Here is a 20,271-nt window from a genome sequence, read left to right as displayed (position 1 = left end):
TCTTTACCTACTATGTGCTTAGTATTGCTTTAGATGTCACAGATAAACAGAATTGGCCAATTGCAATGTACAGTAATGAGTGCTCTGATAGGAAAAACGTGAATTGTGTTAGGAATATAACCCAGCCTAACCCAGACCCAGATGCCAGAGGAGCCTTTGTGGATAAAGCAGTGTCTCAGTTGAGCTCTGAAGATGAGTTGGAATTCAGTTAAGTTTTGGTAGGGGTTATAGGAGAAAGAACTAGAGAAAATTTGGATGAGAAAAAAAAAGATTTGGACATAGAAAATCACGTTTGCAAAGACCTCTTTTGCCTCACCATTTATTTCAGTGCCTTAAATCCTGCACATCAGTTTGTGACAATGGTCACGATTTGGGCCCTCATGATTTTTCCTCATCAAACTATACTTTCAAAGTATCCTCTTTTGCACCTCTAATACACCTTCTTACAGTTTACCTTTTAAAAGAGTCATGTTTGTAGATCCACGAACACTAAAACAGAACAGCCAAACTCTGTTATTCTTGCACTGTGTCTGGGGTAAAACTTAGCACCTAGTGAGTGTTCAGGAAATGCTTTTAGTTTATTGCTTTGCACCTTAAATAACGATGCCCTAAGAGGTACTTATATTGCTGTGATTGAAGTGTAGCTATGTCTGACCTTCACCCATTCAGAACACATTTGCAAATTTGCAATTGATTAAAAGCTTCACTTTTGCCCTTTAAAGATAAACAGGAAGCTGCACATTTTCTGCAGCAGGAGTGCTTGCTAGAAAACTTTCCTTGGTTCAATAGTTTTCTATTGTTATGAATAGGACATCAACATAATTAACATAATCCCTTAGAGGCCAATTTTAAATGAAACCACTGTTAATTACAGGTAATTCCTTTATTCCCCAAGATGATGCTAACTTTCCAACTGGGCGTATGAAACATGTCAAAATCTCTGCAAAGTAAACCCACTTAAAATGAATTGGTATAGTCTATCAATCCTTAAAAGTATAAAATTATTTTGATTAGTTGGCCAAAACAAAGAGAAAAAGAAAGGTAAACCCAAAGACTCAAACTCAAAGTATCATAAAACCATACAAAACAGAAGTTTTGACAAGTTCTAGATTTCTTGAGTTTTTGAGAGAAATGGTTTGCGTTTTTTTGAAAATAATATTTGGCTAAAAAGAAAATCCTAAGTCAATATTCATTTTTCATTTTTAGTATTTTGCTGGTATCCTAATAATCTGTTTCAATCCTAAAATCCTCTATTACCCAAAACCATCATGTTAGGAAGATAGGATCAGTATGTCCAGAGCCTCCACATAGGAGGTAATCAGTATATATGCATTAAATGAAGCAGTGGATGAAGCACTGAGTTCACGTTTACCTAGGCTCCAGTGTGTGTTAAGTAACTTCAGAGTCATAAAGCATGAGTAGGACATAGACAAGAGTCCACCTCGTCTGGAGTTCTACATTAGCTTCACTTTGTCCACCTGGCAGCCTCACCATTCTCAGCCCCGTGCTTCCAGTGCCACAGTGCCGACTCACGTGTGGCATGTGCTGTGTGTTCCACCTGTGACCAGGGCTATGGACAGATGATCCCATCTCTAAAAACACCCTGTATCTCTGTTTTTTAGGTGCTTGTAACATTGAGAAGGCATCCTCTTTTCAACATCTTGGGCTTCGGCCCCGATTAACAATGTTTCTCAACCTGCCATGAGATAGTGGCTGTACTTTTTTGTTTCTGAAATCTCCACATTGCATCTCCTACAATATAGGGTGTTTTATATATAGATATAGATCTTTTCAGAAGTCAGCATAACACATATCTTTGAGTATATTTTTAAACCAAGAACTGCTCATGTATAGATAATGTAGATTTAAGAGCATACTTACCCTAGTTTAACATAATAACAATACATTATTAAACATTCTTAGTAAGATTAATGATTGCTTACCTCCTTGTCTTTAATATCTAGCATGAAAGAGTTTATAGAAGGCATGTTTTGCAAGTTTTAATTTTAATTCTAGTTTCTCATCTTTGTCACAAAGACACAAAGTCAAGAAAAACTACAAATATTTATATCAATGAAAACTATTAATACTTAGCAACTCATTGTCTAATATGTCTAACATTACTTCTTTGCCATGGTGCTGCTTTCTGGACATTTCTATCACTATGAGCTTGAGGAAAAGAGAAATTAGAAAGTTCTCTTCTTTTTTTCGGAGGGGATGGAGTTTCACTCTTGTTGCCCAGGTTGGAGTACAATGGCGCAATCTCAGCTCACTTCAACCTCCACCTCCCAGGTTCAAGGGATTCTCCTGCCTCAGCCTTCCTAGTAGCTGGGATTACAGGCACCCACTATTACACCCAGCTAATTTTAGTAGAGATGGGGTTTCACCATGTTGGCCAGGCTGGTCTCGAACTCCTGACCTCAGGCGATCCACCCGCCTCAGCCTCCCAGAGTGCTGGGATTACAGGCGTGAGCCACTGTGCCTAGCCAGAAAGTTGACTTTCTATCTCCAATCTTGTACTATGATTTAACACTCCCATTAAACAAACCTTGACCTATAAATTCTCTCCTCAGATATAGATGTCTATTGCAAGATTGTTTCCTTGAGTTCTCATTCCCTAATGACACCATTGTATTTCCTGGTGAGAATGTTATTGAAATAGTTACCAGTATTAAGGGTTATTAATGTCTTCACTCTTATCCCCAGCTGGGTGTGAATGCACAAACACCTCTGGTGGGGCACTTTTCTTCTTGAGCACAGCCATCTCAAGTGTTCGGCATTTCTGATATGCAGGAACTTTCTTATTAATATCTACTTCAAATGTTATCTTTCTTATCTATAGGCCATTTCATTAATATCTACTTCAGATGTTATCTTTCTTATCTATAGGCCATTTCCATGTCTACATGGAGATTTAGAATAATTTCCTTCCTCCATTACATTTTGTTCCTTGAAGGTATTTTATAATCAGAGTGCACGTTCTTCTCTCTTTCCGAGATTTCCTTGTTTCAGGCAAAACGTTATTGAGTGTCTCTAGTCGAATCCTGTGCATCTTGTGTTATGCCACTTGTCTCTTGAATAGTCTCAGCATGGAGATGAGAAAGGAGCATTATATTCTAAGTTGAGAACCTAGGAACGAAAACCAGGATGGTTATAGTTTTTCTCATCCTGCCCTGTATCTACCTTTTAAAATTCCATAAATGTACAAATAAAGATTTAGAAATGTAGAAAACTAGATGCTATAATAAATATTATAAAAAGCGGATCATTGAAATTTTATATCTATGATTTAAACCTTTCCATAAAAATAACCAAATGATTATCTCTTTGGCTTATACTCGCTGTCATTATAAATCTTTATTTGTCCTGTTACACAATATAACGGGGACTATAAATGTCTTGCACGTCATGTGTTACCCAAGAGAGACCTTCCATTTTATCTCCTTTCCTTTAATAGTTGTGCTTTTATTTACTCTTCTTCCAAGTCCACATTTCTATTTTTATTAGGGTCATCACACTTTGATTTCAAGTTCCAGTATTTCATCTTTTTTTTTTTTTTTCTCAGATGAAGTCTCACTCTATCTCCCAGGCTGGAGTGCAGTGGCACGCTCTTGGTTCACTGAAACCTCTGCCTCCTGGGTTCAAACTGTTCTCCTGCCTCAGCCTCTCCAGTAGCTGGGACCACAGGCATGCATCTCCAAGCCCTGCTAATTTTTGTATTTTTAGTAGAAATGGAGTTTTACCATGTTGGCCAGGCTGGTCTTGAACTCCTCACCTCATAATCTGCCCACTTGGGCCTCCCAAAATGCTGGGATTACAGGCGTGAGCCACTGCACCCGGCCCTTCATCTTTAATACCTCTCGCAAATATATTTAATATGGATTCATAAAAATTCAATTAGCATATTATTACAAAAGAAAAAATAAAATAAGAAAAAACAGATTTTAATATACCAGTGTAGATTATAGATTCTGTAAAACTATATAATCAGCCTGGAGTAATTTTAAATGTCATTTAATTATTTAATTTTCAGTGGCCCATAAGCTTAATTTTCTTGTTTTCTAACACATTTGATTTTTAAAAAGTAATTGTTCCCAGAAGGTTTTTTTTTGTATATACAGCCAATAACATTCTAAAATTTTATGGAAAGCCAAAATAACTAGAATAGCTAAAACAATTTTGAAAACAAAAAATAAGGTGGGCAGAATCACTCTACCCAATGTTAAGGCTTATTATATAGCTACAATAATTAAGACAATGTGCTATTGAAGGACAGACACATAGATCAATGGAACAAAGTAGAGAACTGAGAAATAGACCCACACAAATATACCCAGCTGGTTTTTAATGGAGTTCCAAAAGCAGTTCAGTGAAGCAATTTAATATCCATAGGTGAAAAAATGAACCTAAACTTGAACCTCTCACCTTACACAGAAATTCAGTCCAAGTGATCATGGACTTAAATGCAAAACTATAGCACTTTTAGAAAAAAATAGGGGAAGACCTTTGGGATCTAGAGCTAGGCGAAGAATTTTCAGACATGACTCCAAAAGCACAATTTTAAAAAAGCAAAATCAATAAATTAGACCTCATCAAAATTAAAAACCTTTTTCTCTGTGAAATATTTACAAACCATACATCCAACAAAGGACTGTTATGTAGAATTATTGAGAACTGTCAAAACTCGACAATAAAAAATTCAACAATCCTTTTTTTTTTTTTTTGAGGCAGAGTCTCACCCTGTCGCCCAGGGTGGAGTGCAGTGGCACAATCTCAGCTCATTGCAGCCTCCACCTCCCAGGTTCAAGCGATTCTCCTGCCTCAGCCTCCCAAGTAGCTGGGACTACAGATGTGAGTCACCATGCCAAGCTAATTTTTTTTTTTTTTTAGCAGAGATGGGGTTTCACCATATTGGCCAGGCTGATCTCAAACTCCTAACCTCGGGTGATCCATCCACCTCCACCTCCCAAAGTGCTGGGATTACAGGCATGAGGCACTGCACCCAGCCAACAATCCAATTTTTAAAAATGAGAAAAAGACATGAAAAGCCATTTTACCCAAGAGGGCATATAGATAACAAATAAATACATTTAAAAATGCTCGATACCATTTTGCTGTTAGGAAAATGCAAATTAAAACCACAACACACTACCACCATATACTTATCAGAATGACTAAAATGAAAAATAGTGACAATACCAAATCTGCCAAGGAGGCAGAGAAATTGAATGACTTATATATTGCTGGTAGGGATGTAAAATGTTACAGCCACTCTAAAAAACAATTGAGTGATTTTTTAAAAATCTAAATATGCAAATACTATACTACCTAGTGATTATACTCCTGGGGAAATATCTCAGGGAAATGGAAACTTATGTTCAAACAATAATCTATATGTAAATCTTAGCATCCTTACTTGTAAGAGCCAAAAACTGAAAACAACTCAGATACCCTTCAACAGACGGGTGGTTAAACAAACAGTGGAACATCCATACTGTGGAATATTACTCAGTAATAAAAAGGAACAACTATCAGTAATTCAGCAACCTGAATGATTATCCAGCAAATTATGCTGGGTTAAAAAATAAAAAGACAATTCTAAAAGACTATATACTGCATGGTTCCGTTTATATAACATTCTGGAAATGACAAAATTATCCTAACAGAGAATAGATTATTGGTTGTTAGGAATTAAGGAAGGAGTGTGTGGGAGGGAAGTAGGTGTGGTTATAAAAGGGCAATGTGAAGGATCCTTGTGGTGATGGAAATCAATCTCTCTCTCTCTCTCTCTCTCTCTCTGTGGTGATGGAAATCAATCTCTCTCTCTCTCTCTCTCTCTCTCTGTGGTGATGGAAATCAATCTCTCTCTCTCTCTCTCTCTCTCTCTGTGGTGATGGAAATCAATCTCTCTCTCTCTCTCTCTCTCTCTCTCTCTCTCTCTGTGGTGATGGAAATCAATCTCTCTCTCTCTCTCTCTCTGTGGTGATGGAAATCAATCTCTCTCTCTCTCTCTCTCTCTCTCTCTCTCTGTGGTGATGGAAATCAATCTCTCTCTCTCTCTCTCTCTCTCTGTGGTGATGGAAATCAATCTCTCTCTCTCTCTCTCTCTGTGGTGATGGAAATCAATCTCTCTCTCTCTCTCTCTCTCTCTCTCTTTCTCTCTCTCTCTCTGTGGTGATGGAAATCAATCTCTCTCTCTCTCTCTCTCTCTCTGTGGTGATGGAAATCAATCTCTCTCTCTCTCTCTCTCTCTCTGTGGTGATGGAAATCAATCTCTCCCTCTCTCTCTCTCTCTCTCTCTCTCTCTCTCTCTCTCTGTGGTGATGGAAATCAATCTCTCCCTCTCTCTCTCTCTCTCTCTCTCTCTCTCTCTGTGGTGATGGAAATCAATCTCTCCCTCTCTCTCTCTCTCTCTCTCTCTGTGGTGATGGAAATCAATCTCTCTCTCTCTCTCTCTCTCTCTCTCTCTCTCTCTCTCTCTCTCTCTCTGTGGTGATGGAAATCAATCTCTCTCTCTCTCTCTTTAGAGCCAGGGTCTTACTCTCTCACCCAGACTAATGGCATAATCCTAACTCACTGCAGCCTTGAACTTCTGGGATCAAGTGATCCTATCAAGTAGCTGGGACTAAAGACACATGCCACCATGGCTTGCTAATTTTTAAAAATTTTTTTGTAGAGACAGGGTCTTGCTTTGTTGCCCAGGCTGGTCTCGAATGCCTGATTTCATGTGATTGTCCCACTTCAACTTCCCAAAGTGCTGAGATTACAAGTGTAAGCCACTGCATCCAGCCAGAAATGTTCTTTATCTTAACTGGATCAATGTCAATATTCTGGTTGAGATATTGAGCCATAGTTTTACATGATATCATTGAGGGGAAACCCAATGTAGTATACATTGTCTTTCTGTATTATTTCTTACAACTCTTTATGAATCTACAATTAACTCAGAATAAAAAGCTTAATTTAAAAAACTGTCAGCAAATTGTAAACATGAATCCATTGAAATGAAAAAGACACCTGCAAGGTGCTTATTTTCTCCTTTGGTTTTTCCTGCAAGGTTTGCGAGGAGCGATTGCATTTGCCTTAGCTATTCGGAACACAGAATCTCAGCCCAAGCAAATGATGTTTACCACCACGCTGCTCCTCGTGTTCTTCACTGTCTGGATATTTGGAGGAGGAACAACCCCCATGCTGACTTGGCTTCAGATCAGGTGAGTGGCACCATCTAGCAAAGGAAATCATTATGAGGCATGGCTGTGCTGTTCAATTTCTGGTATTGCTGACTTAGTCAATAGTATAATGGCAGGTCTCTACCCTAACTTTCCCGGCAGTCAAGTTGACCTTCACTCATGAGGTGAAACAATATGACCTAGTACCAACTGCACTGACTTTTCCAGGAGGCTGCCAAATGCTAGAATGATGTCTGTTTGTCGTCTGTCCCTAGAGATTGATTTATTCATCTATCAGTTCTTCCATTCAACAATCTGCATTCAGTACAATGAGATATACTATGGAGTTCATAAAAATAAGATACAGGTCTTGTGCTCAAGATACAATCCAGTAGGATTGATACAGAAAAAGCTATAATACCAAGGATAAAGTGAATTTATTTTGTTTTTAATTCCTCACAGCACTTACAACAGAAACAGGGACATAGGAAATGCTTAAACATACTTGCTCAGTGAGCCCTATGCTTAGCCAGAGGGATGCTATAGAAACAAGGTAGACACTTCCATACAGGAAAAGGCGGTAAAGGCTTCAGTCAGTGGCCCTCCAGTAAGCAGTTCTGGACGATGATTGCTGAATATGGGAGGAACAGAAGATTTGACAAAAATGGGTAGCTGGTGCCAATTGTGAAAATGGGTAAATCTATTTGAAAGTGTGGCTGTCTTTATTTAATGTTCTTGTGACCTGGGTCCTCATTTTCATATCCCAGAAGATAACAACAATGCTTTAGGTAAATCACATTTTATTTCTCAAATCTATACATTTTGAGGATCATGCAGTCGCTTCCTGGTTCCTACCCATTATCTATAAGACAAATTTATACCTACTGCATTCAACACGTAAAGATCCATCTGACTGGAAAAGGACTTCCAAGAAAAGTCTTATCATCAAGAGTTTGTTCTTACAGCGCCTAGTATAGTGCCTGGCACATCGTAGGACCGAGTACATAATTTATGAAAAGTTAAATGGATATGACCACAAATGTAAACACTTTCATTAACCATTTACTGCAGGTCTCACAAGTTTAGTATAAGAAAGCTTATGCTTAAACCAGGCCAACTGGCTACGCATTAAACCAAATTCAAGGAAAAAAGGACTTCTTGAAGTACTGTGAATATTGCTAAACACATAAAAAGGCTTTGACTAAAGGTGAATAGAGAGTGTTTTGAAATGCTTCCTGAATTACTTCATAAGCACGTAAATGTGACTTGCAATTTCTTTCACAGTGGTGGTTACCTGTAGGCTCCCATGGATGAGTACACAGAGTCCATTAAACTCTATAGCACTGGGTCTCCTGTGAACTGTTAGTAAGACGGTGGTGTGTTTAGGTTTCTGGAAAATAAAATTCAGTAAGTAGATTGTTGGGTGGAAAAATTAGGGCTTGGAAACCAAGTTAGAGGATGCGGTCCCCACAAAATACAAGTACTGAATACCCTACCAGGTAAGTTAAAATATTCAGAACATAAATTAGTGATGTCAGCATTTCCTTAAAGTAATAAAATATAACTTGTTTTCTATTATTTCTTTTTTTAACCTCCCCAAAAAATTATCCCCAAATCAGTAATATGTTTTATCCTAAAGTATTTACCTGGCTCTCTTAATAGTGTTTTCCAAAGACATCCGCTGACTTCAAATAGGTATCATAACTTATGCAGCCCCTTGATATCTGGTTCAGTAGGAAGAGGGCAGCATGATAGTGGGGCTTTAAACAGATTAGGACAGTTATCCGGGTTATAGGACAAGGCCTAGTAAGAAAGGAAGGATACTGATATGAACCACAGTGTCCCAGGGTGAAGCGCCTGGTAGCCCGGCCAGTGTTATTGTGGCCTGCCAGGGAGGACAGCATGGGGCGGCCACATCATGGAGATGCCCCAGTGGAAACTGACTCCAAATGGCCCAGTCAATTCAGTGCCAGACTTGGCCACCAGACAAGAGGGAGATGGTTAAAGGCAGGACTGTGATGTATTTAGGGAATTGAGCTGACAGGGTTCCAGTCTAGTGAGCAAAGTGTTCATCTCAGCTGGGAACTAGAGTGTAAATCTGAAGTCAGGGTGGAAACCCAGTCAGAGAGACCAGAGACCCATTCATGAGAAAACTAAAGGGGAAAAACTGAAGTTCATAGATTTGTGGGCACCCGGGACAGATAGGTACAGGGCAGAGTAAGTTAAGACCAATGGCTCTCAGACTTGAATGAACATCAGAACTGCAGAGAGGGCTCATTAAAACCCAGATTGCTAAATCCTAGCCCAAGTGTCTCATCCAGTAGATCTTGGTCATGAGAACTTGTATTTCTACCACATCCAGGAAACGCCTGTGTTGCTGGTCCCAGGGCCGCACTTTGAGAATTGCTAGTTTAGACTTCCTACCCGATAGTGGAGATGGGGCTAATATTGATACTGTCAGACGTGGCTGCAGTTGCCAAGGGCCAGGCACACCTGAGCCTGCAGTGTAGATTCCTTAGCACCTATACTAAAGGGAGGAGGGGTTCACTTAAAGAGGATCAGTGGGAGGGAAATAGGACATAATAGAATAAACGTTAAAGAATAAAACTGTCACTGTGTGTATACAAATACACACTAACTTGTCGTGATACCATCAGACGCTCCACTTTCCTATCGTGGTTTATAATGTTGTCAAAGAAATTCTCAATTCCGTTATAGCTTTAAACTCACAGTCGCCCATTATTTAGACTCTACTTAGCAAGGCTTTACTTGTTTACAGAGTGACGTCTCATTAACCAACTTTCCTGTCAGACTCTTCCCCAAAAATACCCCGAAGTAGGTAAATTGGAGCTTTGATAAAATAACGTAAATGGAGAAATCCAAGAGACGGGAAGACAAATGTGATACTGAATGAACCCAAACGCCCTCACTTGGAATGTGATTTGTTTATCTACTTTACGTGGCCTTCCCTTCTTGAGTCTCCATTTTTTCTCTGAAATTATTTGGCATGTACTTGAATTAGTTTTTCTTAATCCCCATAAAATTTGCTATTTCAGCCACAAACTGCCACAGTAGGATGCAAAGAAAATGTTTTATATAAGGCACAAATGGATAGTATGAATATAAATTGCACTTTGATGGAACTGGCTATGAAACAGTAATGATCCTATATTTAGAGAAACAAATAATGATCTTTATATGTGAAACAAATTTCCCATTGATTGAGTCTTGTCCTAAGCACCATTTGAATTTCTTGGCCCGAAGCTGTTGTATTTTCTTTTTAAAAATAATAATGAAATATTTGTAATGCAGCATTGGAAATAAATCAGACCTTTGCTTTTTAAAATTCTAGAGAAAAGGGAAAGAGTCCTCCAGCATTATTTTGGAGGTTTTCATGTAAACAAAAGTAGAATGGTTTTTTTATTAGAATCTGGATCTCCTCCCTTCTGTGGAATACATTGATATTGGCAGTGAGGAAAACCCAACTGAACTCTCCAAGGACGAGGTCTGCTGTTAGTCAGGAAACAAAAAAGACCAAAGGTGTCAGGCTTTGCCCTACAAAAGCCAGTAAACAAGATAATCGTCCAAATGGTTGCACGTGCTTACAGATAAACATTAAAGACCACAGGGTAGAGCTCTCTGGCAGTGGCACCAGATAATAAACTTCAAGATGGTAACCCCATTCCTGGCTTAAGGTAGGGTGCCACATGGAGCTAACAAACTTTCAGCAAATAGCTCATGAGAATGGAGCCCATACCACAGTGCAAACCTTTCCTGGGCTCCTCAAATGAGAATGTAGGACCCATCACTTCACAGTGTCTGAACCACAGTGTGGAAGGCCTTGAATGCCAGAGTAACACAGAATTTGTCTCCCAGATGACATTAGAAAAGAGCCTTTAAAGGCTAATGCCCTTTTCGGCCTTAGCCCACCTGTACCCAGGTGAAAAAAAAAAAAAAAAGCACCCTTAAAAAGATAACTATTACAGCTTCCAAATTTTGACCTGTGAACACTCTAACAATAATAGCCGACTTGTATTGAGGGCTTACTCTGTGCCAGATATTAGATAATAAAGTGCAAGGCATATAACCTCCCTGTGACTGAGCTTCTAATCTATAAAATGGGGATAATGATAGTAGCCACTTCCTAGGGTGGTTGGTGGCTGCCAACGTGGCCCATGGTTACACCACCATCAGGCTGCAGAACCAGGCTCCAATCCAGGCAGGCTAAACTTAGGGCCTGCACACGCAACTAGTGCATTCTTCTAGAACCCTAAATAAATGAGCTTGTTCTCAATGCCTGCAATCTACCCTGATAAACAAATTCTTTGAAGAAAGAGGTGTACTTTTTAAACCAAGACAGGCTTGTTAAAAACAAACACAGGAAATCTTCATCCATCACAAGTGATTGGGCTGACTAGCTCATACAACACAGAAATTCTTCAGTGCAGGTTTTCTTTTTGACCTGGGACAGTTACGGGTAAATCAAATCAGATTAGTCCAAAATAGCCAAATGGAGAAGACCATCTTTCTCAATTACAGGAATTTAGAATTATAGGACTTACAGGAATTTGTTACCCTCAGGCTCGTCTCCCAACCCTGTTCAGGATCCCAAACCATCCTGCTGTCAACGTCTTCCCCAAATCAACCAACAAATTTGTATGCATACATTGACTTATGTCCATTGCAGAGTGAGTAACTTTTAAATAGTGCAATGCTTCTACTATTAATTTTTATTTTTTTGAGAGTATCTTGCTTGGTCACCCAGGCTGGAGTGCAATGGCGCAATTATAGCTCCACCCAGCCTTGATCACCTGTGCTCAAGTGATCCTCCTGCCTCAGCTTCTCAGGTAGCTAAGACTACAGGTGTGCACCACCATGCCCAGCTAACATTTTAAAAATTATTTTTAGCAGAGATGAGGTCTTATTACATTGCCCAAGCTGATCTCAAACTCCTGAGCTCAAGCAATTCTTCCACATCAGCCTTCCAAGCCTTACAGGCATCAGCCATCATGCCAGCCCACTATCAATATTTTAGTTAAATATTTAAATTCTATTTTGGGTTTATGACAAAAAGCCATCCTCAAATGATTTATTTATCACTTGTACCCATTGGCTACAAAGTTTTAAGATAACAGCCATCACACATATGTATACAAAGATAAAAAGAGAACTGTCCTTAGTAACGTTTTTAAGTCTTAAATGATCGCAGAGTTAAATATATCTGCTCACATACAGACTTTCTTATTGAGGTGAAGAAATGTTAATTTAATACAATGGAGGAATATATATAATTAAGTTATCTCAATATTAACTGTGTTCTGTTTGCTTTCCTTTCTAGCATTCAAAATTTCATGCCGGTTTAACAGTTTGTTTCATTGGTATATTAATGTAGTCTGTCAATATATACACATACTCTGGAGTTAGACTGAGCAGGTCCTAACCCTGCCTCCCTCTCTTAAAGCTATAGGACTGTGAGCAATAAATTTAACCTCTTTATGCCTCAATTTTTTTTAATCTGTAAAATTGGAAGAATGATATCTACCACTTTAGAACATTAAAAGGATTAAGTATTCTGTGTGTACAGAATTCAGGGCACAAAGTAAGAGCTCAACAAATATTGCTGTAACAGTACCCGAAGGATATCTATGAGCCTTTATGAGCCTTTCTTTTCTTACCCAGATACTGTTTTATTGTCCCCCCATGACACACATACACATGTAAACTATTACTGGTTAATTCTATTTATGAAAGCATGGTATACATGGAAAATATAAATAGTCTCTGTAAAGTTTAGTCCATTTTCCATAGTAACTAGATTCACCAATTTTACAGGCAACTCCTATTTCTGCATTCAAAATTATAAACGTGTTAAAGAAAAATGCTCATAAAAAGGATTATATTATCCAATAGCTGAAAAGGTTTCTTTCTAAAACATGCTTCTGTCTCCTTCTTAACATAATAATCTTTGCTTGGGAACTTTTTAGATATTTAATTTATAACATTTCATCAAGCCGTATTGATTCTATTATATTTTGTAGTGATTTCGTACAAATTTGTATACTTTGTATCAATCAACAGACCTGAGATATATGCGTTCTCATGAAACATGGAAAACCAGTTTACTCATTTGAATGTAGATTGATACTGCATATTCCCTACCTGGTACTGCCTTTTAAAATTATGTTCTATTTTCTTTAGGTTCTTCTACAATACATTTTATAAATGTAAATATTTATTGCTTAAATTAATCTAACTTGACATTAACATTAGAGATACTGGATAACTGTAGTAACCTATTTTTAACCTAAAAATATTCTAGGTTTATAACAATTGTTATGACTTAGCAGTTCCTAAATTTGCTTTCAGTGCCAACTGGGTTCTTTAATATGCTTTCTTTCTGCGTGCAAAATTGTCCCAGTTCCAGAGATAACTGTCTTTATCTCCACAGCTGCCAGCTGTTCTCCACAAGCCATGATCTTAGTCATCTTCTCTGAAGGTGCTCTTGAGAATATCAGTATCAATAAGCTTCTCTCATTTACTAGGTTTACCAAACAATGGACATTCTGGTCTATTAAAGGAGATTTATTAGCCTGTTATCATAAAGCATTATTCAATATGGTATCCTTACTTTAAGTAATAGATGTATTTGTACTTTAGGTAACAGCCAATGTCTGAAAAAAAAAAGTGATTTTGAATGCAGTCTATGGAATTCGTTATTCAAGGCTGTAGAAAAGTGTTCCAGTTCTGGTCAAAATGGAGTAAACATACTTACTCCACCCACTTTCTCTCCCTATGAATGTAGCTAAAAACACTGAACAGAATGCATGTAACAGTTATAGGAAGATTCTAAAAAGTAAATGGTGGCAGACATATTGGAGGAATAAACCAGAATTCAGAGTACTATTGAACTACTGGTGAGTTTTCATTTGATTTCCTCTCTGGAATCTCTTGGCCTAGACTCAAAGACAATTTAGAGACCAGAATTATAAAATAAGAAAGAGAGAAAGAACTACAAGAGAAATTCTTTGTTTCTGGAACAAGGAAAAGAAAAGGGGACATTTGTGGGCCAGAAGAGTGGACATATGCCTTGGATTTGTTATTGTTCTCTTCATTCTCTGTTACCCCAGCAATCATAAGGCAGCTGTGGTGATGATGGCAGCAACAGGTACACAGCACCTAAAATATCAATCAGAGGAACTTTGGTCCTAAGATCATGGGAGAGAATTACCATTGTATTTTTTTTTTTCTTAATCCTCTCACCAATTCCCTGGAAGCAGGTACCGTATTATAGGAAAATCATAGAAAATATGCAGCAGCAGTGTGGGAAAATTAAAACCCTGAGTTTTTAGACAGAGGACCAGGAAAAGGGGCTTTGGGAAGCTAGAAAATGTAAAGAAGATTGTAGAGAGAAAGGAGCTTAAGGAAGTGACCCTATAAAGTTGTCTATAAATTTTTGAGCTCAAAATCAGGCTGTATATGTATGTATCTGAGCCTAAACAGCACACCAAAGACATTGAGAAATGAACTGGAAGTCAGAACATTACCTTGCGCCCCAACTGGACACTGGGTGTCACATATGCAGGAAAAATCTAAAGGCAACTGCAAAGACTTTCAAAGTTAACTGACATTGGAACAACAGGCAACAGAAGGCAGATGAGAAATTGCATTCTGGACCAAATCTGGTTTGATTGACTGTTAAAACAAAATCTCAACATTCTCCCTAGGACAATCCTATATCACTTAACATTCCAGATCCATAGTCATTTAACATACTATCCACATTTTCAGAATATTTTTAGCATCTGAATACCCAGAAAAATCTTAATATCTTACAAAATCCAGGAAAAATCTGAATATCTCACAAGATGCTAACCCAATATGGACACATATATTGGAATTAATGAATCAAGAATTTATTCCTTTTTTTTTCTTTTTTTCTAAACTCACAGCAGATTTCAGCAAGACTTTAAAGCAGCTATTATAACCATGCCCCAAGAAGTAAGAGCATACACAATGGAAACAAATGGAAAAATAAAAATTAAAAAACCACAGAGAAATAAAAGATACAAAAATAAATAAAATATTTACAATGGAAAATGCAATGACCAAAACAAAGTATTCACTTAATTAGCTTAAAAACAAAATAAATAAAGGATGACAGATGAAAGATTCAGTGAACTTGAAGATTGTTAGAAATTCTCTAATATGAACATAAATATGGCATTTTTCACCAGCAAATCTGCTCTTTTTAAAAAATGCCAAAGGAATGTATTCATATGGAAGGAAAATGATATTGGAGGGAAACTTGGAACAGCAGGAATGAAAAGAGGAGCAATAGAAATAGTAAATATCTGTTTAATGTAATATATTTTCTTAAGGTTTTAAAAATATATATGATTATTGAAGCAAAAATTTTAACATTACCTACCTTATGGGGTTTTCAAAAAGGAAAATGAGTAGAGGGACCTGTAAATGATAATTTTTCTACATTCCACTTGAAGTGGTAAACTATTAATTCAAAATATATTGTAAAAAGTTATATACTTATACTCTTTTTTTTTTTTTTTTCTTTTTTTTAAGAGAGAGAGAATAGGAAGGAGAAAAAAGGAAGAGAAAGAGAGAGAGAGAATGGGGAGGAGGGAGAAGGAAAAGAAAGAGGGAGAGAGAATGGGAGTATTGCTTTCTTGCCCAGGCTAGAATGCAATTTAGTAATGGGTATTGAAAACCTCTTTTATACTGATAATTATACTTAATGATGTAGTCAGGAAGGAATAAGGGAAGAAGATAACAAACAAACAGCCAACCAATATTTAATTTAAACCTATGAAATGCTATGCGATTACTGAGGAGTGATTTACTTCCAATTATATAGTCACCTTTGGAATAGGTGTGAGGTGGTAATGTATGTTTTGTGTATTTGAAGTGGAGAGTTCTATAAATATTTATTAAGTTTACTTGTTCCGGGTCTGAGTTCAAGTTCTGAATATCCTTGTTAATTTTCTATCTCGTTTATCTATAGAATCGTTAGCTCTTCTTGTTGCATTGATCCTTTTGCCATTATGTAATGTCATTCCTCACCTCTTTTGATCTTTGTTGCTTTAAAGTCTACTTTATCAGAGGCGAGAATTGCATCTCCTGCTTTTTGTTTATTAGTTTATTTTTACTCTCTGTTCAATTGGTAAATCTTCCTCCTTCTCTCTAAGTCTTTGTGTATTGTTGCATGTAAGATGGGCCCGGATGCAGCATACCGATGGGTTTTGGCTTTTTATCCAATTAAAATATATATAAGTTTAATACCAGCATTTGATGCTAGCTGGCTGTTTTGCCCATTAGTTGATGTGAATTTTTTATTGTGTTAAAGTTCTTTGCTTTTTGATATATTTTTGGAAAGGCTGATATTGGTTGTTCCTTTATATGTATAGTGCTTCTTTCAGAAGCTCTTGTAAAGCAGGCCTGGTGGTGGTGAACTCTCTAAGTACTTGTTTGTTCGCAAAAGATTTAATTTTTCCTTCGCACATAAAGCTTAGTTTGGCTGGATAGGAAATTCTGGGTTGAAAGTTCTTTTCTTTAAGGATGTTAAATATTGGTCCCCACTCTTTTCTGGCTTGTAGGGTTTCTGCTGAGAGATCTGCTGTAAGTCTGATAGGTTTCCCTTTATGGGTAACCTGACCTTTCTCTCTAGCTGCCCTTAGTATTTTCTCCTTCATTTCAACCCTAATAAATCTGGCGATTATGTGCCTTGGGGTTGGTCTTCTTGAAGAATATCTTTGTGGTGTTCTCTGTATTACCTGGAGTTGAATATTACCCTGCCTTGCCAGGTTGGGAAAATTTTCCTGAATGATATCCTGAAGAGTATTTTCCAACTTGGATTCATTCTCTTCATCACATTCAGGTACACCTATCAAACGTAAATTAGGTCTTTTCACATAGTCCCATATTTCCTGGAGACTTTGCTCATTCCTTTTCATCCTTTTTTCTGCATTCTTGTCTTCTCGTTTCATTTCACTGAGCTGGTCCTCGACTTCTGATATCCTTCCTTCTGCTTGATCAATTCGACTGTTTAAACTTGTGCATGCTTCGCGAAGTTCTCGTGTTGTGTTTTTCAGCTCCATCAATTCACTTATATTCTTCTCTAAATTGTCCATTCTCGTTAACATTTCGTCAAACCTTTTTTCAAGGTTCTTAGTTTCTTTGCATTGGGTTAGAACAAGTTCTTTTAATTCACAGAAGTTTCTTATCACCCACGTTTTGAAACCTGCTTCTGTTATTGGAACGCACGTGTAATCTATTAAGCCTTGTTCCGTTACTGATGAGGAATTGCAATCCCCTGTAGAGGGAGAGGCATTCTGATTTTGAGTATTCTCTACCTTTTTACGCTGGTTTCTTCCCTTCATTATATATTTGTCCATCTGTCGTCTTTATAATTACCGACTTTCTAACTGGGTCTCTGACGTCCAACTTGTTGATTCCCAGCGCCGAAATCTGAGCAATCCACTGAGCCGGCCAAAACAGCGGTGTTAAGATTGATGGTGCTTTTCTGCCCGGGAATATCCGGACTCTGCACCAAGAACTGGCGTGCTAAGGCACCAGCAAAACCGCTACGCCGGCCACAAGAGTCGCCCTGGCGACCCGTGGAGCTCCTCCACTGGGAATCTCGTGGTCCGTGAGCAACTAATATTCGTCTGAAAGTGTGGCGTCCTCTCGTTCTTTGCGCTTTCACTGGGAGGTACGTGCCCGAGCTGCTAATCATCAGCCATCTTGGATCTCTTATATACTCTAATTTCTAGATCGACTACTCAAACACATGAACAATGAAATACAGTCAAAAGTTCAACAGGTGAATTAAAATGGAAAACAAAAAAATTCAAATAATTCAAGGAAGGCAAGAGAAGAAAATAGGGGAAAAATAGAGAAAACAAACAGAAAACAGGTAATAAAATGGTAGATCTAAATACAAATATAACAACAATTACATTAAATCTAAATTGCCCAAAGACATCAGATAAAAGAGATTGTCAAAGTGGATTAAAAACAAGAGTCAGCTATATGTTGCCTATAAGAAACATAAATAAAATGATATAGATAGGTTAAGTGCAAAAGAATGAAAAAAGATATACTATGCAAACACCAATCAAAATGAAGCTGGAGTGGCTATATTCAATCAAATAGTCTTGAGTGCAAGAAAATTTCCCAGGGATAAAGAGGCGTTACATAATGATAAAAGAGTTCGTTTGCCAAGAAGACAAAACTATATGAAATGTGTATGCACCTAAGAATATAGCCTTAAAATATGTAAAGCAAAAACCAATAAATCTCAAAGGGGAGAGAGACAAATTAGACTTATAGTTGCAAACTTCAGTACTTGTCCTCGAGTAACTAATATAATAAGTAGACAGAAAATCTGCAAGGGTACAGAAGAACTTTTCTAATAACCAACTGCATTTAATTGACATTTATAGAACTCTACCCAACAGCAGCATAGTACACATGCTTTTCAAATGCATACAGTTGCAGCAAAATAGGCAGTATCATAGGTCATAAAACCTTTTCTAATTTAAGAGGATTGATAATATACAGTGTGTGTTCTCTGACCATAATGGAATTAAATGAGAAATAAATATTAAAATACCTGAAAAATCTCCAAATATTTGAAAATTAAACAATGCAATTCTAATCCATGAGTCAAAGATAAAATCTCAAGGGAAATTAAAAAATATTTTGAAGTAAATGAAAATATATCAGAATTTTTAGGATGCAGATAATGCAGTGCTCAGAAAGAATGTATAGCACTAAACACCTATATTAGAACAGAAGAAAGTTTTCAAATGAACAATCTAACCTTCCAGGATTAGAACATTGAGAGAGTGGACTAAACCCAAAACAAGTAAGAGGAAAGATCAGATTTGAGCAGAAACCAATAGACATGATAATAGAGAAACAATAGAGAAAAATCAATGATCAAAATCTCATTCTTTTAAAAAAGCAATAAAATTGACATACTTCTAGTGACATTGACAAAAAGAAAAACATTTATATCATCAATATTAGAAATGAAAGGAGAGGCCAGGCAAGGTGGCTTCTGTCTGTTATCCCAGCATTTTGGGAGGCCAAGGCAGGAGAATTGCTTGAGCTCAGGAGTATGAGACTCAGTCTGAGCAATATAGGGAGACCCCCATCTGTGCAAAAAATAAAATTAGCCAGGTGTGGTGGCATATGCCTATAGTCGCAGCTACTCAGGAGGCTGAGGAGAGAGGATCTTTTGAGCCTAGAAAAGGCTACAGTGAGCCATGATCACACCACTGCACTCCAGCCTTGGCAACAGAGCAAGAAAGGAGACTATCATGACCGATCTTATAGCCATTAAAATGGTGATAAGGGAATACTGCAAACAATTTTCTCTGCACATATGTTCAACAAAATAGATAAAATGTAACAATTAATGACAAACTACCAAAACCCATTCAAGAAGAAATATATAAACTGAATCATCCTGTATCTAATAAAGAAATAGAACTTAGAGTTTAAAACCTTCCAAAAAAGAAACTACAGCCCCAGATGGTTTCACTGGCAATTTCTTTGAAAGATGATACAACACTAATTCTAAACAATCTTTTCCAAAAAACAAAAGCAGAAGCAATATCTTCCAACTCATTTTAAGAGGCCAGAATTACCCTAATACAAAAGTAAAATATCATCACAATAAAGTAAAATTATAGTCCAATCTCTTTTATAAACATGGATGCAAAAATCTTGCACAAAATACTAGAATATCAAGTCCAGCAGTACTTAAAAAGGCTACACATTACAACTAAGTAGGACTGATTCCAGGAATGCAAGTCTGGCTTAGTAGGTAAATATCAATCACTGAAATGTATCATATTTGCAGATAAAAGAAAAACATGATCATATCAATAGATGCAGAAAAAGCATTTAATAAAAATTAATTTTTATTCATAATTTTTAAAAACTCTTAGCAAACCAGGAATAAGAGAAAACTTCCTTAAACTAATAAAAGACATCGATGAAAACTTATACCTAACATTGTATTTAATGGTGAAAGACCAAAAGCTTTCTTCCTAATATTAGGAATAAGACAAATACT

General features: G+C 37.2%; 1 protein-coding gene across 1 annotated transcript in view; it reads left to right on the top strand.

Annotated features, from left to right (window-relative positions):
* SLC9A9 (solute carrier family 9 member A9) overlaps window positions 1-20,271 on the top strand; it is a 581,824-nt gene that overhangs the window by 367,073 nt on the left and 194,480 nt on the right. The window contains exon 12 of the mRNA XM_012437089.3: window positions 7,058-7,211. Coding sequence (XP_012292512.2) covers window positions 7,058-7,211 — 154 coding nt within the window. The remainder of the gene's footprint in view (window positions 1-7,057; window positions 7,212-20,271) is intronic.

This window comes from Aotus nancymaae, unplaced genomic scaffold (assembly GCF_030222135.1).
Source record: "Aotus nancymaae isolate 86718 unplaced genomic scaffold, 86718_ANA_hifiasm-v0.15.2.pri h1tg000019l, whole genome shotgun sequence".
NCBI classification, from domain to species: domain Eukaryota; kingdom Metazoa; phylum Chordata; class Mammalia; order Primates; family Aotidae; genus Aotus; species Aotus nancymaae.
This window is presented reverse-complemented; position numbering and strand designations above follow the sequence as displayed.